We start from the raw sequence: 22,143 nt of genomic DNA, 5'->3' as shown, positions 1-22,143 counted from the left end.
GAGCCAGGTCAGTTAACATTTTGCTGACACATCCTGCTTCTCTGGATTTGTCGTCGCCAGATATAAATCTTGATGCTTGGTGTTGAACCATCTCGATTCTCTCAACATCCTTGATTTATTACACATACCAGACAACACAACTATATTCTAACACAGATCTGAGGATTATCAGGAGAGGGGGCAGGGAGGGGGTTGTATAGCCTCAGGTATTTTGCAGTCATAGGGCATAAATTAAAATTATGATGAATTTTGGGATTAAAAACTATTAATTGAAGGTAATTTTGCAAGCATCTAATCTAGATCATGGAATTGGTCTTCTTTGCTTGCACAAATGTCAGGGCATATATTTGGCATATATATGCAGTTGTGGAAGGGAAATGTGATACATTTTGTGTAGCACATCATGGCATGTCAATCTCTTATCGAGTCTGAAAGAAAATCATGAATAATTAGCCATGATATAAAAATATAATTTTGACCACAACATAAAAGTTTCTTTGGCCAAAAATAAATGATGTATATATTTTTGACAGCTGAATGTAATCATGGTCATGAAATATCTTTGGTTTTATAATCACATCAATAAAACATTGTGTAAGATAAACTGTATAACATTCAGTTTTAGTTATTTGAAAAGTATTTAAAAGTAAGAGTTTCTGATAGCCAACCTGTGTATAATGGAACCTCCCTAATCTGGCCACTTAGTATGCTCTCTTTCATTGTGGTCACAGAATACACTCTTTGGAAACTTGTAATTAGTCGTGGCTATGATGTATAAGGTACAACTGAACAACTGATAGTGGTACCATTATAACTAGGTATAGCTATGTCATGTGAAGTAGGGATGATATATATATATATATATATATATATATATATAACATTGTAATTAGCTTAGGGTGATTCTCATAAGGTAGTGGTGAGAGTGGTAACATTGTAATCATCCATGGCTGAGTCATATAGGATAGTGGTGATAGTGGTAACATTGTAATTAGCTATGGCTGAGCCAATTAAGGTAATTGTGATAGTGGTAACATTGGCTGAGTCATGTAAGGTAATGATGATAGTGGTAACATTGTAATTATCTATGGCTGAGTCATGTAAGGTAGTGGTGATAGTGGTAACATTGTAATTATCTAAGGCTGAGTCATGTAAGGTAGTGGTGATAGTGGTAACATTGTAATTATCTAAGGCTGAGTCATGTAAGGTAGTGGTGATAGTGGTGACGTTGTAATTATCTAAGACTGAGTCATGTAAGGTAGGGATGATAGTGGTAACAAAATTTATGGCTGAGTTATGTAAGGTAGTAATGATAGTGGTAACATTGTAATTATCTATGGCTGAGTCATGTAAGGTAGTAGTGATAGTGGTGACGTTGTAATTATCTAAGGCTGAGTCATGTAAGGTAGTGTTGATAGTGGTAACATAATTATTTATGGCCGAGTTATGTAAGGTAGTAGTGATAGTGGTAACATTGTACTTATCTATGGCTGAGTCATGTAAGGTAGTGGTGATAGTGGTGACATTGTAATTATCTATGAGTCATTGAAGGTAGTGGCAGTAATGATTGCTTATGTTGGTATATTATGTATCACTGATTTGTCATTGAATGTAAGGTTATTTCAAAAAATGTGTTCAAAGATGTGATCCACGTTTTAATGAAATATTTGACTAGTAATTTCTCTTTTAAAGCCAGTATAGTAAGGGACACAGGTCCTTTTTTTAATGCTGTTATTGTGTACATGCATGTATATGACAAAAGGCAGATAAGGAAAAAGTTATTTTTAACTAGAAAATAAGCACAAAAGCATGCACACGCAAGCACACAAATGTAATGCTTGGGAGCAGTGGAGATCTGAAATGTAAAATTTGCTCTATGAAACGATGTTCTGTACCAGCTTAAATGCTTTGTGATGATCTCTTCCCGAGTCAGTGATAAGTGATTAGCACACTATTTATACCTTCCTAATTCATTACTAAATGATTAGTACACTATCTCTTCCTGATTGAAGGCTAAGTGATTAATACACTGTTTATACCTTCCTGATTCAGTACTAAGTGATTAGTACACTATCTCTTCCTGATTGAAGGCTAAGTGGTTAGTACACTGTTCATACCTTCCTGATTCAGTCCTAAGTGATTAGTACACTATCTCTTCCTGATTCAGTGTTAAGTGATTTGCACACTATTTATACCTTCCTGATTCGGTACTAAGTGATTAGTACACGATCTCATCCTGATTGAAGGCTAAATGATTAGTACACTGTTTATACCTTCCTGATTCAGTCCTAACTGATTAGTACACTATCTCTTCCTGATTCAGTGATAAGTGATTAGTACACTATTTATTCCTTCCTGATTCAGTACTAAGTGATTAGTATACTATCTCTTCCTGATTCAGTGCTAAGTGATTAGTACACTGTTTATACCTTCCTGATTCAGTACTAAGTGATTAGTACACTATCTCTTCCTGATTCAGTGCTAAGTGATTAGTACACTGTTTATACCTTCCTGATTCAGTACTAAGTGATTAGTACACTATCTCTTCCTGATTCAGTGCTAAGTGATTAGTACACTGTTTATACCTTCCTGATTCAGTACTAAGTGATTAGTACACTATCTCTTCCTGATTGAAGGCTAAGTGATTAGTACACTGTTTATACCTTCCTGATTCAGTACTAAGTGATTAGTACACTATCTCTTCCTGATTCAATGTTCAGTTATTAGTACAATGTTTATCTATTCCTCGTTCAGTGCTTAGTGATTAGTATGCTATTTATATCTTTAGTCTTTTCCTCTTTTTTTGCTTTTTTAAATACTACAATCTGTATTCATTATGTTGAATTTGATTGATAACCAAATAGTTGTATTGTTGTCTTTTCACTATTTATGGTAGCATGTTAAAAAAAAACATAAGTCTTCGGATCTTCACTTGCTTAAAAAAATATGCATGCTTAGGCCAAAGAAACAAAATATGTGTTTCTGGTTGGCTGACCATCCCTAGTTCTCATTGCTGACTCTAACACTTTTTCCCCCATGGTAAAAGAAACAATAAAACAAAGAAAGGAACAAAACTGACCTGCCTACCCTAACTTTAAGGCAGGCAGTAGGCAAGACATATTTTTATCTTGGCCTTGTTATGCAGGTTCTGCAATATTCAGTTAGCTTCTAAGCCTCTACAGAGCAAACAGACTTGTGATTAAGTTTTAAGAATGTTTTCAGTCTTTCGATTTTTTTTCTATTTCAGTACACAGTAAACATTAGATTGTACTAAGCCATTGCCCATACTTGCTTTTTCAGGTGGAAATAATGTACATCTTTTTAATTTGGATACAAGTTAAACATGTGGCTTTTTATGACAGGGTTCCTTAGTAGATGCTCTGGACAGAAAAATTGAGATATTATTAAGGGATTGGCATCAGAATCCAGACATGTTGTTCAGCATCCACCCAATAGATGGAAGCTTCATGGTTTGGTAAGATCTTTATTATATTTTTAGGATATATTGATCATGTTTGAGGGGTACAACTTTTTCTCTAGGGTCTGGATAATGTATTTTTAATTCTGACCCATGATATTTATATCTTCCAGTGGCATGGTTACATTTTTTGTCTCCATGCTCTGCAGAGCCTCGTGGATAGACAAATAATGTAACCCCTTAACTGGGATTTCCATGTCTTGGTACAAACCCCAACATAGATTCTCTTATTCTTCTAGTGCTTTTCTGACCGGTATGGCATACATTAATTGATACATTCACATGAGTGAACTTGCATACGAAGTTAAACAATTTTTTTCTTCTTCAAATCAACATTTTGAAACATCATTGTAATTTATAAAAGTTCATGTAAATATCATTATTATTATTAATACATGTAATTAGATTTTTTTGGGTTATTCCTTCTTAATGTATCAGCTTTGATACCCAGCAGATTATACATTATATAATAGTATTATTTCTTTGATATCCATTGGATCATCATGTTTGATCATCTTGTTAAAAGAGAGTAATATTTAGAGAAAATTGATTTGGGGGTGGGGGTGATTTTGAAGATTTAAACCAAACCAAGGACTTATGAAACTAAAGTTACTGCTGGGTTTCCATCCTTTTACTAAATTCTTCATACACAGACTAAAATAGCAGGGAATCAGTAATTAGTCACTGTTTTGAAGATATGCAGATGTGACCAGAATTTCATTAAGAGAACATAAGTCTAAACCTAAAACCAAGTTTTTAATCCAGTGATCTGATTGGCTGGAATTAAAGTTGGACATAAAATTAACCAATCAAGTGTCATAAGCCTTGATATAACTTAAGACTCATGTTGATGAAACTTTGGCCTGTCTGTTAAGAAAGACATGTAATATGGAAGTAACATTAATTCAGGAATCAAACATTTAAATTTTTTGCGGAACACAATGAAGGAATTGTTCAATCTTGTGGCACATCTTGAGAGTATTCTTGGTATGCAGAATGGGGTGGGGTGGAGATATTGCTATCCCTGTGTCAATTCCTCTGTTTGTTCATAAATATTTTTGTTTCCAGAGCATAACTCACAAACTATTCAAGGTATTTCAGTCAAACTTGGTACAAATATCAAGCAAGGTTCTTGGAGGTGCTTTTTTCTTACTTTTTTATGTTGGAAAGTGTAGCATGTATACTATACAAGATTATGGTTCTAGACAGTAGCATACTAAGATGAGTAGTATAAAATCTGAAAGTGCTGGTCATTGGGTATTTTTAGCACCAGTCTTTACATTTAGATACTGGGGTACATGTCATCTCTGGATGACTTTTATTCTTAGTGTTCTTAAAAAAGTTTGAGCGATGAAATTTTACATGATGATAATTCTTATATGATCAGTAACTGATATAATCCATTTGTTCATAAAATTCACACAATGGTGTGTTCACTACCTGATTACTTGGTTCTTGTTTCTGTATTTATGTCACTGTGACAGGGCATTTGTATTGAGGAAGATAGTTCTAGTTAAGCAAATTTTCAATTGGTATGTTAAATTCTTACATTTGGAACCAGTGTAGATTGCAAGATTGGAAGTAGAGTGGTCCCCCTTTTTATATGGCCACCGCTTTTGCACAGGGAATGTGGCCGTATCAGATGGGTGGTCTTTCCAGAGGGGGACTGTGATTGTGAGAAGTAATGTATGTGTATGTAGTAAGAAAGTTTAATGTAACTTCAAAGCAATTAATATACTCATTTAAAACTAATGTTTATTATTTATGTTTATTTTGAAATGGTTCTTTTTGTCTTAAGATTTATTTCAAGTAATTTACATTAATAGTTCTTGATTCTTAAGTGTGAAATGCAGGTGTGGTATTGTTAGAATGCACTTTGCAAAACCATGAAAAAATGTCATTTAAATCTTGGTGCAAACATTGCTTTGCATTTAGAATATTCTCTTTCCAATTTAAATCATTTTCCCATTGCTGCAGAATATTTTTCTTGTCTGTTATTATGTTGTTTATTTGAGACTTTCCAACATATAATTTTTTGCAAAGAAGCTGTTGAACTCTCCTCCATTGTCATTGAGTTGAATAACTTCTCTTTATTCTTCTAAAGTAATAATTTTCCATGTCGATACGTTTTGTGATGATTTATTCACATGTTGCTAATTGTACAGAACTGCAGTTTAATCATGTCAGTGTAACTTTTGTAGTGGAGATGGAATGCCTTGTTTAGAAAATAAGTGATACATTTCCTGACTTGATTTTTTGGGCTTTGTCTGGTACCCTGTTTTGTTCAAGGTTAATTTCTCTGTGTGTGAAAACACAAAAGCTGTATTTAGCCTATGTTGTCCATGTTATGATTTTGATAGTTACCTCTGGTCATTATTATCAAAGAGAAAAATTCAACAGCTCTTTGAAGCCCAAAACATTGTTGAGCCCAACCTGTTAATGTCTGAGTTTGTAGATAATGATATAATATCAACTGTAATGGTATATACCACTTTGGCCAACACTTCTTTTAGTAATGAAAACCTGTCATTGGGAAAGAGACATAGGTAGAGATAATCAGATTACTTACCATACTGCATGAATTACTTATTGAGGGGTTAGACCCATATTAGGACAAACAAAAAAGTGTGTTTCAGGTCAACCAACTGTCCCAGTTTGTCACTACACTTTTCCGCTATGTTTAAAAAAATCACATTAAACATATATAATGTTTTTAAAAAAAACTACGTGCCAATTTTAATTTTAAAACCAGTACAGCAGAAAACACATTTTATTCTTGGTCAATGATAAAATGTGGTTGATTGTGAGGGATAAATTTGAAATTTGTGGCTTTCAATACTGGCTACATGCCTCAACAGAAGTGTAGTTTTGTACATTAACTCGTTAATACAGAGAAAACTGCCCATTTAGAAGATATGGCCACTGGTGAGGGGGGCCATATAAACAGAGGACCAATGTATTAGCCAAGTGTAATTGGTCTGATTATGTCAAAATACTTTATTTTATTTTCCAGGCATGTAGATTGGTTGGATGAGTACACTCCTTACTCTTACCGTCAGGCACAGATCAGCTTTTCTTCCAGGCTTCCCCATGCCATTCCTATTCCAGATGCCAGAACTATGGCGAGCAATCTGCTTATGTACTGCAACTACAGTAAAATGGATATAAAGTCTGTCATGAAATTGTCAGAGAGTAAATTTTCCACGGACGCAAAAGTAGCACCTTCGTCTGCAGCTACAGGGAAGTGTTCTGCAGGCCAAAATGACAATATGCTGATTCCTAATGTGTTAATGATTTCCAAACATGCAAATGGGTCTCTGAATCAGTGGCAGATAAGTTTCACAGAAAATTCCAAATTTACCACTGTTGTCAGTGTTGCTCATGCATCACGTGCATGCGGCCATAGATTTCGGACCAATACTGCCACTTGTCACCCAGTGCTTCCACTTCTTCTTACAACATCTCATCACAACATTCCAGAAGAAGATTCATCCCAGAAAGATAGTGAGAAGCCCAAAAATGGGCTCCGCAATTCTTGGCTGGAAAACAAAGAAAATGAGAAGTGGTCACCTGATAAAATGGGTGTTCAGTTTTGTAGTGAATTGATATTGTGGAGAGTGGACCCAGTTGGACCTTTGTCAAAGTCAGGAGGAATTATAGAGCTGGCTAGAATAAATTCTCCCAATATATCAGCTTTCTCAAATGTGGCCTGGGTGCCAACTCTGCTGCCAAGGTAAGTTGCTATTAGTGACATGGTTTGTTGTATCAAAAGTGAATATACGTCAGTAGAAATTTTACGATTGATGTGCTTGGTCCATACCCAGGAAAGTTATAAACTGACTCTGCATAATTATATATTAGTGAAACAATAGTGTAGCAAATTTACCCCATCTTTTGACCTTAACTGTCCCTTTTTTGTACATTACTGTTGTACAGTTCTCACTTGGAGTCCTTGACAAGAAAAATGGGGCAACTTGGCACTAACATGATGACTTTAATTGGTTAATCAGATATATCTGTTTGTCTCGAGGTCATATTAGGTGATCCAAAATATCCACATGTCGCCGAAAAACAAATCAGGCTGTGAGCAGCTGGCAATAATTGAAGGAGGCACATGTCAGTTATAGTGAAACCAGTATGCAGAATGCAATACAATACTTGTCTGTTGGGAAACCACTGATTTCTAATGCTAGCCAATAAAGTTTTGGCTTTTCTTGTCTTCCTGTGATGCATCTTACAGTAGGGAGAGAAGTAGCTAGGGACATTGTCGGGAATACTCCTGTACTCATCTGAGTACAAATTGCTGCCAGTATTTACTTGGAAATTATGCTTCTTGATGCCTTCCTTACACCTCATTAATATGCCCTTCATACCCATTGTAAGGGCCCTAGCTTCACCACTGACACCAGTCACAAAGTCTGTTAATCTGTTTTCTTGTCCATCATTCCAGCTAGAATCAGCTTATATTTGGAGTTTTGAGAGTTGGGAATATATTCTAAAAGTGTGATTGTATTAGATAATTTGTCTTGCCATACAGGTTCAGATAGAAAGACATAAGATTCTTTGTTATATATGCCTTAAAGGTCAGATATCAGTGTCACAGAGATCAGTATTGGATGAACTACATTTGGTATGGTTAGAACTAAATTTACAAGCAACAGTCATTCCAGACACAGTTCTATCTTGTCTTGCATAAATATGGTGAGACATAGTTATAATGGCATCAGCAGTGTTACCATATATACTTGTATGTAAGTCAGATCCATATAATGGCATCAGCAGTGTTACCATATATACTTGTATATAAGCCAGATCCATATAATGGCATCACGCAGTGTTACCGTATATACTTGTATATAAGCCAGATCCATATAATGGCATCAGCAGTTTTACCATATATACCTGTATATATGTGAGTATGTATGTTACAATTCTATGTTGAAAGCTTTTTGTTGAGGTTTTTGTCTGCTGTGAGACAGCATATTGTGTTATAATGTCTACCCATCCATTTACATTACATTACGTATTTGCTTTCCACACAATAAAGCGAGTTCTCGACAATTTACAGTTTCCAAACTTTGGATGTGGCTTGCACTTTGGGTTAGGAAGAACCTTATCAATTTTGGGCTCAAAAACTAAAAACTCAAGGTCACCATGACTGAAAGAAGAAACATGGTTACTGCACAAATAACTAGAGTTCTCTCTCAGTTACTGTTACCAAACTTTGTAGATAGTTTTTGTACCTGAGGTAAAGAAGAACCCTGTCACTTTTTTGCTGAAAAACTTGACGGTCAATAACTCTGTCTTTGTCATCTATGATTACCACACTTAAACCCTATCAATTTCGGGCTTGAGAGGTCAAGGTCAGTGCTTTTATTTATTGGCTTGTGCATTTGACAAAGTCTGTATCACTTACTTGAATCAGACTGATGGAATCACATTGATTGTCACTCTTCAGGTCATCGTGATCAAGATCCTCAGTCCAAGATCTATTGCCCTCACATCAACCCTCATGTCTTCCCTTACACTAGTTGGACCACTCTGTTGGCCTTGTGGTTAGAACATCTGCCTCAGATGCAGGAGGTTGTTGGTTTGAACCCCGGCCAAATCATGCCAAAGACTTTTAAAAATGGTACTAACATTTGCCTTGCTAGGCTCTTGGCAATAAAAGGTTAGTGTTAGGATTGGTCGCCCCATTGTCAGGATGTCACTGGGTGGGACATGATGCTACATGTCTGCAACATGATACCCCAGTGCCAGACATCACTATAAACTGCCACACTGCAGACATCGTAGCAGTGTGACTGGAAATTGTTAAAGCTACATTAAAGTCCAAATCACACACTCACACATCCTTACACTAGTCGGAATATTATGAGGAAACAAGTGAGAGTGAAGTGAATGCAGTAGATCTTGGATGACAATAAAATAATGTAGAGTTGATTCATTGCTGTATTGATATATCATGATTTAAAATCTGCAGAGTCTGAACATTTTAATAATATTACCATAGATCCTGAGTTTTCTTGCTGATGTGCAAGGAGTGCTTGTCTTATTTGTCTTGCCTACTTGAGCAGTTAAACTTTTTACATCATAATCTACCATTTCAAGTTTTGTGTCAATGTTTATGAAAGTCAGATACCCAAGTTAAATTGACATGAAAACAGACAAAGGTGAGTAACCAAGCTCCACTCAATACTTTTTTTTTGTTTTTTTGTAGTACATCATTTGGTACATTCAGCAACTCCCCCAGTGCACTGTTTGTAGCGTCAGATGGAATGCAGTTACGTCTTTACCAGGCTGTTATAGATGCAAGAACACTTCTGATGGAGACCAGTGCAAAGAAAGAGGTATGCACATAGTATTTTTTTGCCATATGTCTTCATGTACAGGATTTGTACAGCCTTGAAAAATCCTTGAATCTGAGAGCTTACCTTCAAGACCTCTTAATTTTATCAAGGTTAGGTGTATCTTTGAAGAATATTTGAATCTGTTGAGAAAGAAAACTTGAATTTTTCCAAAAACTTAATTTATCTCAAGGAATACAGAATGTTAAAACTGAATAAAATATTTCTCTTTTTGAATTCAAGATTTTTGATATTTGCTTATTTTCCAAAAATGATGAATTGATAAATAAAGTAGGATAATATGGGGCACATCAATGACACATAATACTAGTTGTTACAAAATTGAATAGTATCCCTTGGCAGTAGTGGTGCACGTGTTGCATCTGCATCTGGACTACTAATCTAGTTAGGAATTTGATATAACTAGGAAAGATCTCTGTTTACAAATCAAAATGGGAGTGTGACCCACTTTATGTAAGACAAAATACTCGATGATAAGCTCTGTAATTCTTTGAAATTTAACTTATGAAAAAAAGGAAGCTCAAAACTTTTATTGCATCAAACATCGTTTATAAAGCATAACACAGATATTTAAATATAAATAGAGGTTGTTCGATAATGCATGGAAATGGAAGAAATATATTTATTTGTTAGTACCCACAGTATGCATCATTGGTGGAGACTTTATTTTGCATGGTTAATATTAAATTTACCATTAATATTTAAAATCCAAACAAATGCTAATACAAATAATGTGTAACGAATATCATCCTAAGTGGATAACGATAATTTGGACCATATACACATTTCTGAAATGGAATAGTGGTATAGAAACATAGATATTTGCATTCACGGCATTTTGGTGTGCTGCAGACATCTCTAGTTTCTAACATTACCCCAAGATCATCAATTTCTTTTGTGTATCACACAATAAAGATGACCCCTACTCTGCATGAATCAAATTTTCAGTAAAATAGTTTGACTTATAAAATGGTATATGGTACACCTCTCCCTCGAAAACTCGCTTGCCCACAATGGTCCGTATCTGTGAAAGCATGCTCTTTATTTTGCGAAGTATTCAGTTCGCTTGGCTGCCTTGTTGTCTTTGATCACAGTTATGAAAGAGTCAGATAATATAAGGTATTTATGTTACACAATAACATTTATAAGTGTTCGATTGATCAAATGAAGTGAGTTTGTAGGACTTTCTTGCCTTTTAACTTTTCTTTTATTCCACCTCCTTTATTTGATTCAGAAGACATAATTAATGTGATAATACAAAGGAGGTCAGCTTTTAATTCAGTGCAACAATACAACAAATACTTCTGGAAGTCAGTTATCAAAACGCGGTCGGCACTTAATTAGGTTCTTAGAGAAATGCTCGTGGACATAGCTGTTATGGTAGATTGATGCGTTTTACATTTAATTACAAGAGAACACATTGCATTTATGACGATTACACTTAAAAGGAACTAAAATATGGAACTAGAACACAAATTTCAATGGATAAATTTTTTAAATTTAATTTATATTTATTTATTTAAGTACTGCCTCCACTCTGTGTAAGTGACATTTTCATTGATCAAAATTTCCTTACATATTGTTAATTGCGGTGTACTAGGAATGTCGTTTGGAAAGAAAATGTAAAAAATTGTACTACCTGTTTTTAAATTTTATATTTTTTATAGTGTTGATTCAAATTTCCAGGTCCTATCTACTGTTTTCGAGAATAAAACGAAAGATACATCAAAGTTTCCATTGCTGATTTTGATCATGATTTTTTTCAAGTTCAAAGAATAGGGATCAATTTCTGGGGTATTTCCTGGTTTAAAAAATGGGATCCTGACCCCATATTATAAGCGGGTTTGCGAGTTATCAGGGTTCGAGTTATCGAGGGAGTGGTGTATCACACTCGAGACAAAACATCATTTTATTCACCTTTATAGATTTTCCCTTTCCTTTTGTCTAGTATCATGTCACCAGGAGATATTAATTATTATGTTTTAGCTTTAAGAAACAAATCCCTTCTGTTATATAACCGTCGTAAAGCAGAGCATCTCATTTTTATGATGTCCATCCATCCATCTATCCATCCATCCATTCATCATTATTGTACAGTAGCATGAAAAGAAGGATAACCTTTTGCACAATAAGTCGACTTGTATACCAATTACCATGATTAAACTTTAAATCACTTGCATTTGGGTACGAAAATGTCAGATAGCAAAGTAACCTTGATTTTAAGAAGAAAAATCACCAACATTGAATGAACTTTGTGGTTGGCTTGAAACAAGGCAGGCACATATCTGTTCATCTTGGTAAAAAGTAATAGGTCACAGGAATGAAAGAAGGAAAAACAAAACAATTTCGACAAAACATTTTCAAATTTCCTATTACATACCTTGACAAAACTTTGTAGATGGCTTGGATTGGGACAAAAAAGGAACCAATTGATTTTTGTGTCAAAAGGTCAAAGAATATGATCTGTAGTACTCCATGAAGGAAAACAGATTCCACCAAATATCTTAAATCCTATACCACAAACCATGACCAGACTATTTGGATGGCTTGCATTTGTGACAAGAAAGGCACCTATCAGCTTTGTGGTAAAATGTCCAAGTCCCAGTGACTGAAAGAAGATGACCGGTTTACAGTAGACAACTTGAGTTCAGTGTCTTTAACCATGCAAAAATTGTGTGGATGGCATGTGTAGAGTTTGGATTCCACAGTTCAAGTATACAACCAATGAAAGAAGGTTTTATTTAAAAGAAGCTTGATAAAAGGTACTACTATTTACCATACCGCAGTATAACCCCCAGGGGTGTAAAATTGAGGGTAAAAAAAACAACCTTGGTGTCAGAACTGGGGGTCAAATAAAAAATGTGGGGGTCAAAAATGTATTGACAAATTTTCATATGACTCGTACTTTTTCAGCTTGAAATAGGATATTGCAACTTGCACAACATTCTCTCTCTCTCTTTCTCTAAACATACAAATCAACATGCACAATTAACAAACAAATGCATTGTCCATTCAAAGAATAATTTTATTAGTTCATTTTTCTTTTAAAGTCGTACTTTTAACAGTCTCCTTATAATCAATATGAAGCAATATTATAGCCCAACACAGTACATACAAGCCAATACAAAAAGCCAAATAAATCTTTTTAACAAAATGGCAATCAGATTACTGCCTTTCATAAAATGTGTACTATCATCGGTTTCATTTTACTTCGTCCTAGAACATAATTGTCCAAATATCAAGGAGGATAATGATTCATCTTCTTTCTAAAAAGTTACACTTGAACTTTAAGATCTATCTTTTATTGCAGCAAAGTTAAAAACCAACAAAATTTGCGATCACCCGCTGACTTTGTAATCCAAATAACGCATTTGTCCCTGCAAGTTTACTGATTTCTTTGTTGAGAAAGAATGTCTTGGGTTATAATGTGTTCTCCAGATATCTTGTGGCAAACGAGGGCAGATTTTTAAAAATTCTAAAACCCTGTCAAGAAAGGATTATCCACTTTTGCAGTCTTCGCAATCACGTGATCATAAGTCACACCGGTAATCCTAATGTATGAATACCGTATTCCAGTCAAGGGCACTATTTTCTCCATTTTTCATCAAAGTTAGATCCACAGTTACTCTTTTGTGTTCTGCTTCTTTCACTTTCTTCGCTAATGATTTTTAGTGCACGACGTTTTAATCTGGAGATCACTTTCTAGTGGTGGGTTCGAGTCTCGGGCTCGGCAAATGTGGATACGTGAGAAAGCTTGCCGGTAGTTTCTCGTGGGTCGGTGGTTCTTTCTGGGGTTTTCCCGGGTTCTTCCTCCACCATTAATACTGGCCGCCATGTATAGCCTATCTTGTGCTGAAAAATGGCGTTAAACCCTATAACAACAACAACTTTCTAGTGGAACATGCATTGAGATTAAAGATCTAGATGACAGCCTGCTGAGCTCAATGGAAATCGCTTGAGAGCTCGCGATATTAGGGGAAGCTACTCCGTCATAACATTGCCTATGCTAGTCTGGTTCATTGTTTCGAATGTTCCATGCGTTGCACTCTGCTATATGAATAGAGGAGCGCAAGTCAAGGAACAAACAAAGCGGGGAACCAGTCAATGCATATGCTCGAAGTATGTATGATGAAGTCCATCATCCAATGCATTGGGTATTAAATAAATCCTGATCACATTATGAAAATCCTTTGCGTCAAAAAAACGCACGGCAACAACATGTGTGCGTCAATTTTCTCCAGTGTGCGTCCCTGACGCACAAATGTGCGTAAAGGGAAACACTGATACCGTGAGCATATAATATATCATACAGAGTATTTAGTTTAGTACTTGTTTTGTATTGTGTTTTATGACTGTGTCTATGTTCGATGCACTTCATGATTATGAAACTTGTATGGTCCCCGTCTGGTGACCATACTATATTCAGAACTAGTGTAACCTATTATTGCAAAGAGAATGTGGCTTATTATTAGAAAACAGTGAAACATGTAGGGATTTTGACTAAATTACAGATCTGTTCAGGTCCTGCTTTAATTTATGTAGGCTGTCCTTGTTATTGCAAGCTGCATAAATATAAAAAAAGCCAACAAACTAGAGAGGATAACATATTTTCAGTTTATTACAGGTTTTCAGAAGAAATGCCGCTTTAATATTCAGTTGTAACATCATGAATATTTAGTTTTCTTTTGTTGTTTTTTCATCAGCACCAGATGAGTTTTTCCAGCAATACCAGTTCTGGATATAGCGCCGAGCAACATCAAAATCCTGGAGATCTTTTTAACATTGTCAGTCTGCAGTCATCTAGTAGACCTGGCTGTATTATAGAACTGGAAGCCCTAACAGATGCAGAACATGACTGGCAGCAGAGCCAGCTTCTTCATGTATTCCAAGAACAGTTGGTGATAGAAAAGAATAGTAAGGGAGATAAATCTGCTATGGAACCAGTGGTAGACCTCAGAAATCTAAGCTCATTTGAGGAACATTTCTATCTTGTGGTCCTAGAGAAAGCTGTTTTTGGTGGGTCTATACTACACATGTGGAAAATCACAGTATCGTCTTCTGCAGATTCTTCAACAACTGAATGTGAGTTTATAAAGTTTGAATTTTTACCGTTGCTTTTGCCAATTCCTTTTTGGCCTTTTAGTCTTTTTAAAGTGTGAACATTTTATATTTACTAAACCCTTCAGTATCATTTTAGCTCACCTGACCATGAACTTCTGTCATCAATTTATCATCTTTCCCACTCTGGAAGTTATGTCTTTTTTATATCTGATTTTCATAAAACTTGGGACTATTGATTTATATTATCACTATCTCTGAATAGTTCAAATATGACTGAATTCTGTGCATATTAAATGAGGTGATCTTGCATCTAATTGGCTGTGCTTGCTATTGTGATAGAGACAATATTTCTGATATTATTTTGAATTGGAGCATATGCTTGTATCTCAGATAAGTTTGATGATGAGTGAGATCCATTTATATTATTGAAGTGTTCTTGTATCATTTCGGCTGAGATTGTTACATTCTGGTGTCCATATTTCTGATCCAAATTTGATCAGACTTGGAATATATATATATAGAGAGAGAGAGAGAGAGAGAGAGAGAGAGATAGACAGACAGTGTGAGGCCGCTATAACATGGTAGTTGGGAACCATAGAACCAGACCGCGTTATAGACCGAACCGTGTTATAAGCAACCTGGTCAGTTAGCTGAAGAAAATGTACCCCAAAAAAATTGTAGGGTGTGTTTGTAGGTAATATATGCGGGCGGTAAAATACGTGCTTCATTGGCACAGTTACCATGTTAAATTGGTGCATGTTAAATGAGAAATACACCTATAGTGAAAACAGACAAGACTTATATAATAGTTTATTTTATTTAGAGAACCATGAATTGGTACATATATGTAAATCCTGTTTATATATAAATGTCTGTGTATACCATGGATAGAGTATCAACACCGTATACTCACCTGTGAACCTCATCATATACATTGAATCGACAATACAAGTGATTCCATCGAAAATATGGACACTCACAGCTTTAAAATATACAATAATTTTGTAACAGGTCATATTGGTCTGAATTCAGTGGAAAAACATAGCACAATCACGTAATGAATGATGAAGCACATTTACTTTTTAGGACATTCCAAGTTGGTAAAAGTTAGTTTGCGTTTTAAGCTGCTGTTGGTAGCGTTTGTAAGCATAAACTTTTTCCCTACAAAAAGGAAACTTTCACAGCACATTTAATGTGTTCCAGTCACATTGGAAAATGCAAAAATCCATCAGATTCCATCACTTTTATTTAAGTTTGAAGAAAAGTTCTTTGGTGTTATTGAAAGATTGTAGTTGGCATACTTGATGACAGGGATTATTACAGAAAATGTGAGTGTTCTGAAGGATTTAATTCTGAGTGAAAAGAAGAGGAATTTTACTTATCATCCACATACAAATGTCAGTCTTTGTAAATATATTAATTACTAGCCAGCAGCCGAGACAATGCCCCGTCCGGTTGATCGCCGTTACCAGAAATGTCAACAACAAAAAAGTGGATATTTCACAACATACAGAACTCATGGTAGATGTCAAGATAAGCGTATTATGATATAACAATGCACTGTTTAGATGGTTTGTCAATGTGGATAAAGAATTTGTTTATGTAACAATAAATAAAGTTCAGTGCATTTTATATCCAGTTTCGGAAGCCACACCACGACCGTGTTATATCCGAATTTGTGTTATAACGGAGCACGCTATAGCTGTGTCACACTGTGTGTGTGTGTGTGTGTATATATATATACATATATTTTTGGCATCCGTCCGTCTACGAGAGACGATGGCATAGCTCCAAAGTACGCTTTTGCTTATCCTTCTTTTTAGCTCTCTTTTCAGCTTGCTTTATTCTTCTCTTTTCCTCTGCGTTTTGAACTCCCTGCCTGACAGCTAGACGCCAGCTGGAACGGTTGTTTGCACAGCTCTCCCAGTCGTTGACATTGATGTTTGCTGTCTTCATATCCTTCTTGCAAACATCTTTGTAGCGCAGATGTGGTCGTCCAGTTGGTCGTGCACCTTCTGCTAACTCCCCATATAACAGGTCCTTGGGAATGCGACCTGGGTCCATTCTCTTGACATGGCCGAGCCAGCGAAGGCGCCTCTCGCTGAGTATGGAGAACATGCTGTTCATGTTGGCGCGTTCTAGAACCTCTGTGTTGGGTACTTTGTCCTGCCACTGGATGTGCAGAATGCGCCGCAGACATCTCAGGTGGAAGCTGTTGAGTTTCCTCTCGTGTCTTGCATAGGTGGTCCATGTTTCGCTGCTGTAGAGAAGTGAGCTGAGCACGCACGCTTGGTAGACACGCAGTTTGGTCTTCTCTGTGAGGTTGGGGTTGTTCCAGACCCTCTGGTTAAGTCTGGCCATCACTGCTGCTGCCTTGGCAATCCTGCCGCCCACCTCAGAATCAATGGAGAGTGAGCTGGAGATGTTAGACCCGAGGTATGTGAAGTTCTCGACAACTTCCAAATTGTACCCATCGATGGAGACAGAGGGAGGGGAGTCTGTGTCCTGTGCCATGACATTTGTTTTCTTCAAACTGATGGTCAGTCCAAATTCCTTACATGCATGGGAGAGGCAGCATACCAGCTGCTGGAGTCCATCTTCCGTGTGTGATGTCAAGGCTGCATCGTCGGCAAAGAGTAATTCATGGATGAGTACCTCTGTGACTTTAGTCTTAGCACGGAGACGGGCGATGTTGAACAGCTTGCCGTCAGCCCTGGTATGGATGTACACTCCCTTGCTGCAGTCCTTGAATGCGTACTGGAGAAGCATGGAGAAGAAGATGGCAAAGAGCGTCGGTGCAAGGACACAGCCTTGTTTGACTCCGCTAACGACTGGGAATGCTTCAGATGTTGCGCCATTGAAGCACACTGTGCTGTGCATGTTCTCGTGGAACGACATAATGACAGCAAGCAGACGTGGGGGGCAGCCGATCTTCTGCAGGAGTCTGAAGAGTCCACTCCGACTAACCATGTCAAACGCCTTCGTCAGGTCTATGAAGGCAATGTAGAGGGGCATCCGCTGCTCGCGACACTTCTCCTGCAGCTGACGTAGTGAGAAGATCATGTCTACAGTTGACCTGCCGGCTCGAAATCCACACTGGGATTCTGGGTAGACGCGGGAGGCTAGGATCTGCAAGCGTGCCAAGGCAACACAGGCGAAGGCCTTTCCGACGATGCTGAGGAGGGATGATGCCCCGATAGTTGTTGCAGTCGCTACGGTCTCCTTTGTTTTTGTACAAAGTGACGATGTTGGCATCACGCATGTCCTGTGGGATGTATCCCTGTTCCCAGCAAAGGCAGAGGAGTGTGTGTAGGGGCTGGAGCAGTGCTGGTTTTCCGCTCTTGAGGACTTCAGGCGGAATGCCGTCGCTTCCAGGAGCCTTCCCACAGGCAAGGCAATCGATGGCTTTTCCGAGCTCTTCCAGGGTGGGCTGTGTGTCTAGCTCCTCCATGACAGGCAGGTCTGGAATGGCGTCCAGGGCAGTTCCAGTGACATTGTTTTGGGTTGCATATAGCTCAAGATAGTGCTCAACCCATCGCTGCAGTTGTTTCCCCTGGTCTGTGATGACTTCGCCCGTCTTGGACTTGAGGGGGGCGGTCTTGTAGCTGGGGGGGCCTGTCGCTTTTTTGATACCCTCATACATTCCTCTTGTATCCCCGGTGTCAGCAGCTGTCTGTATACTGTTGCAAAGATTCAGCCAGTAGGTGTTGGCACAACGGCGGGCGGTCTTCTGGGTGTTATTCCTTGCAATCCTGAGGGCTTGTAGTGTTCTGGGGCTAGGTGCAGCCTTGTATGCCAGAAGGGCTTTCCTCTTTGCCTCAGTCACGGGCTCCATCTCCTCCCAGTTTGCCTCATACCAGTCGACATTCTTTCGCTCCCTCTTCCCGTAAGCTGTGATGGCTGATTTGTACACAGAGTCACGGATATGGGACCACTTGGAATCAATGGTGTCATCAGGTGTCACTTTGGTGAGGGCTTCCTTCAGTTTGCTGATGAACTGCTGTGTTTTCTCTGGGTTGCTTGCACAGTAGGTGTTGATACGTGGGTGACCCTTCTTCTTGGCGTGGTGCAGCTTCTTGGGTAATATTCGCACCTTGCTGGCCACCAGGGAATGGTCCGTGTCACAATCGGCACTGTGGTAGCTGCGGGTAAGGAGGACACTGGCCAGTTCTGCACGCCTGGTGATGACGAGGTCTAGCTGGTGCCAGTGGCGTGAACGTGGGTGTCTCCACGACACCTGGTGGATCTCCTTGCATTTGAAGAAAGTGTTTGTCACACATAGGCTGTGGGAGCAGCACATCTCCAGCAGTCGCTGACCATTCTCGTTGATCTTGCCCCTTCCGTAAAAACCGAGACAGGTGGACCAGGCCTCATGGTCAGCTCCCACTCTAGCATTGAAGTCTCCTAGTAAGTAAAGGCTTTCATTGTTGGGGATACTGGATATTGCCTGATCCAGAGCCTCATAAAACTTGTCTTTCTCCTCGTAGGTGGAGTAGAGGGTTGGGGCGTACACACTGAAGATGTTGACCAGGCCTAAGGATGTTGACAGCCGGAGGGCAAGGATTCTCTCAGTACCTGATGATGGAGGTTCAATGAGGGCGATTAGCGTGTTCTTGACGGCAAAGCCTACACCATGCTGCCTAGGTTCATCCAAGGGCTTCCCCTGCCAAAAGAATGTGTAATTGGCTTCCCTGATGGTGCCGCTGTCAGCCAGTTGGGTCTCCTGGAGGCAGGCATTGTCGATGTTCAGTCGGGAGAGTTCTCTGTCAATGATGGCAGTCTTCTGTGCATCGTCGATCTGCTGTAGGTCAGTGGTCAATCCAGGACACATGGTCCTGATGTTCCAGGTTGCAAAACGAAGAGTTGGAGTCTGTTTATTTCTTCTTTTAGTCTTTCCTGGTGCAGAGTTTTGTGGCCCACTTGTCGAGATGGTTCTCTAAGCTCCACGCACCCAGTGAAGCAGGCAGGCCATGGCGGGCAGCACCTTACTGACTGGGGGCTGCCCAGCTTGAGGCGGGCGGTAGCTGTCCAGTGAGACCTGATGATCTCTCCCAACGTCAGAAGTAACCCCTGGCGCCAAGCTCTACGCCAATCGAGCTTTGACTTAGAACCGGTAAACTGCTACTTCTCGTGTTGTGCCGACGCCGTACGACGACGCTGGAGTGTCCTCTCCAGTGGAGCTATGAAGCCTGGGCAGGGTGGTATGGAGAATCAGCTGTTGCCCATGCAGCAGATCCCCCCTCTCCACGCAGCTGGTGTGCCCAAGGGAACGATGAATGCCGATACAGCTTGGCACCAACGGCGTCGCAGGAGTTGCCGGAATGACGTTGAAGTCAATGTCATACCGCCTTAGGGACTCCATCTCCGGATTTTCTGTCGGGGTTTACTCCCTTAGCCTTTCCCATGAGTGGGTATAGCCACAAGGCAGCAGAGGTTTGGAATCGGAGTTTTCCTTCTCCTAGATGAGCTACCATCCAAGGTTTACGAGTCCCATCTACCCGAAGCAACTGGTTTTAAGGCGCCAGTGGGCCGCCTTCACCCCTTCTCCTGTTAGTAGAAAACATGGTCTGCCGGGCTTCAAATCTAAGCCACTTGCGAAGGCCAGGAGCTGGATTTTAGTTGACAGAGGCAGTAGGAGACGCAGGCCGTATGGGGCATTTTGGAGGATTGGGGCGCTTGTCTCCCACTCCCACCCCGGGCAATGTCAACCTTAGACCAAATATATACATATATATATATATATATATATAACATTTTTGACAGGTTTGATAATGAGTAAGTATGATCTTGTGTCTCATTAGCTGCATTTCTAATCCAGTTTTGATGAAACTTGGAATATATGCATATGTGATTTAAGATCTCTGAAAAGTTTGATAATGAGTGAGATTCATACATACAATTAGGTGATCTTGCATTTGATTGGTTGAAATTGTTTCCCCACTGGAAGTCATATTTTTTATATAATTTTGATTAAACTTGAAATATGGGCTGGTATCATCAAGATCTTGGATGGGTTCAGCGAGATCCTTGTATAATAGTTACTTAATCTTGCATTTGATTGACTGACCTTGCTTGACCTGTAGAAATCAAAATAGTAGTTTGCATATTAAAGCAAAGGAGGTAACCTTTGATCAGACCTATTGAATCATAGATTTGGTTTTGTGAAGACTTCTTCTCCTGAGAAAGCATTTTTATGCTTTTAAAGATTAATTTTACCATGCAGAATTTTTTAATTTCAGTAGAACATATTGTTTAAATTAAGAAAATAATACAAAAAAAATTATAATAAAAGAAATAAAAAATAAAACTTTCAAGTATATAATTTATTTCATATATGACTGTGGAGTGAATTTATACCTTAACAGCCAAGTTAGGAGTGTTTTGGGGTTTCTGGTGTATGAATTTGGAAACTCTTTACCTATCATTTACTCAGGTGAGTAATATTAAGCCTACTTGAGCCCACTGATACCAGTGTGGAAGCCATATTTCTGATCTGAATTTGATTGTACTTTTTGAGTATAGACTTGTACGATAAAAGATATCAATTGAGTTCAGTAATAAGCAACATCCAAATACATTATTGATCTTTGATTTGCTGAATTTGGTAACACTTTAGAGGCTGTATTTCTCATCAGATTTTGATTCAACTTGGTAAATAAGACTTAAATCATTAAGATCTTTGATGTCTACAATGATGAGAAAGATATCTTTTGTGACTATTTCAGATCCGATTTTTACCAAACTCAGTGAATAGGCTTATATCAAGATATCCAATTAGTTTTGTTATGAGCAAGATCTGTGCACATGAATGAAATTCATTGCAATTAGAAATAGTTCTCAGTTGTACATTGTGTAATTAAATTCTTTTTAGTTTAACATGTGTGTCTTCTCTCTCTCAAGTAAGGGAAGTAACGTGATCTTGTTAGTTGACAATCACAGGTTTGGGGTTTACATCGAGTTCTTCCTATTGTGCACATGGCAAAACTGATTTTTTTAAAAAGTAGAATAAAATCCTTTCATTATTGGATAATTGAAACTGATGAAGATACAAAAATTAGAGAAATCTTGGAAACATTTTTTAAAAAAAATAACATATGCAATCAACAAGGTTGGAAGAAACTTATGCAGAAAGCATCCTACAGACCGGGACTCCAGGTGGCCGAGTGGTCTAAAGCGCTCACCATTCCAGATCACTGCCATCTCACCTCTGTCTGCGTGGGCTTGAATCTCAGGCTT

The 22,143-nt window shown here is 38.2% G+C and overlaps 1 protein-coding gene across 1 annotated transcript in view; it reads left to right on the top strand.

Annotated features, from left to right (window-relative positions):
- LOC149801431 (dmX-like protein 2) overlaps nucleotides 1-22,143 on the top strand; it is a 212,399-nt gene that overhangs the window by 74,631 nt on the left and 115,625 nt on the right. The window contains exons 13-16 of the mRNA XM_089955559.1: nucleotides 3,363-3,475; nucleotides 6,492-7,211; nucleotides 9,699-9,828; nucleotides 14,550-14,928. Of these exons, the coding sequence (XP_089811685.1) occupies nucleotides 3,363-3,475; nucleotides 6,492-7,211; nucleotides 9,699-9,828; nucleotides 14,550-14,928 (1,342 nt within the window). The remainder of the gene's footprint in view (nucleotides 1-3,362; nucleotides 3,476-6,491; nucleotides 7,212-9,698; nucleotides 9,829-14,549; nucleotides 14,929-22,143) is intronic.

Source organism: Sinohyriopsis cumingii, chromosome 4 (assembly GCF_028554795.1).
Source record: "Sinohyriopsis cumingii isolate HCF-2022 chromosome 4, ASM2855479v2, whole genome shotgun sequence".
Classification (NCBI taxonomy): Eukaryota; Metazoa; Mollusca; class Bivalvia; order Unionida; family Unionidae; genus Sinohyriopsis; species Sinohyriopsis cumingii.
Note: the sequence above shows the minus strand (reverse complement) of the source record. Positions and strands in the feature narration are given on the sequence as shown.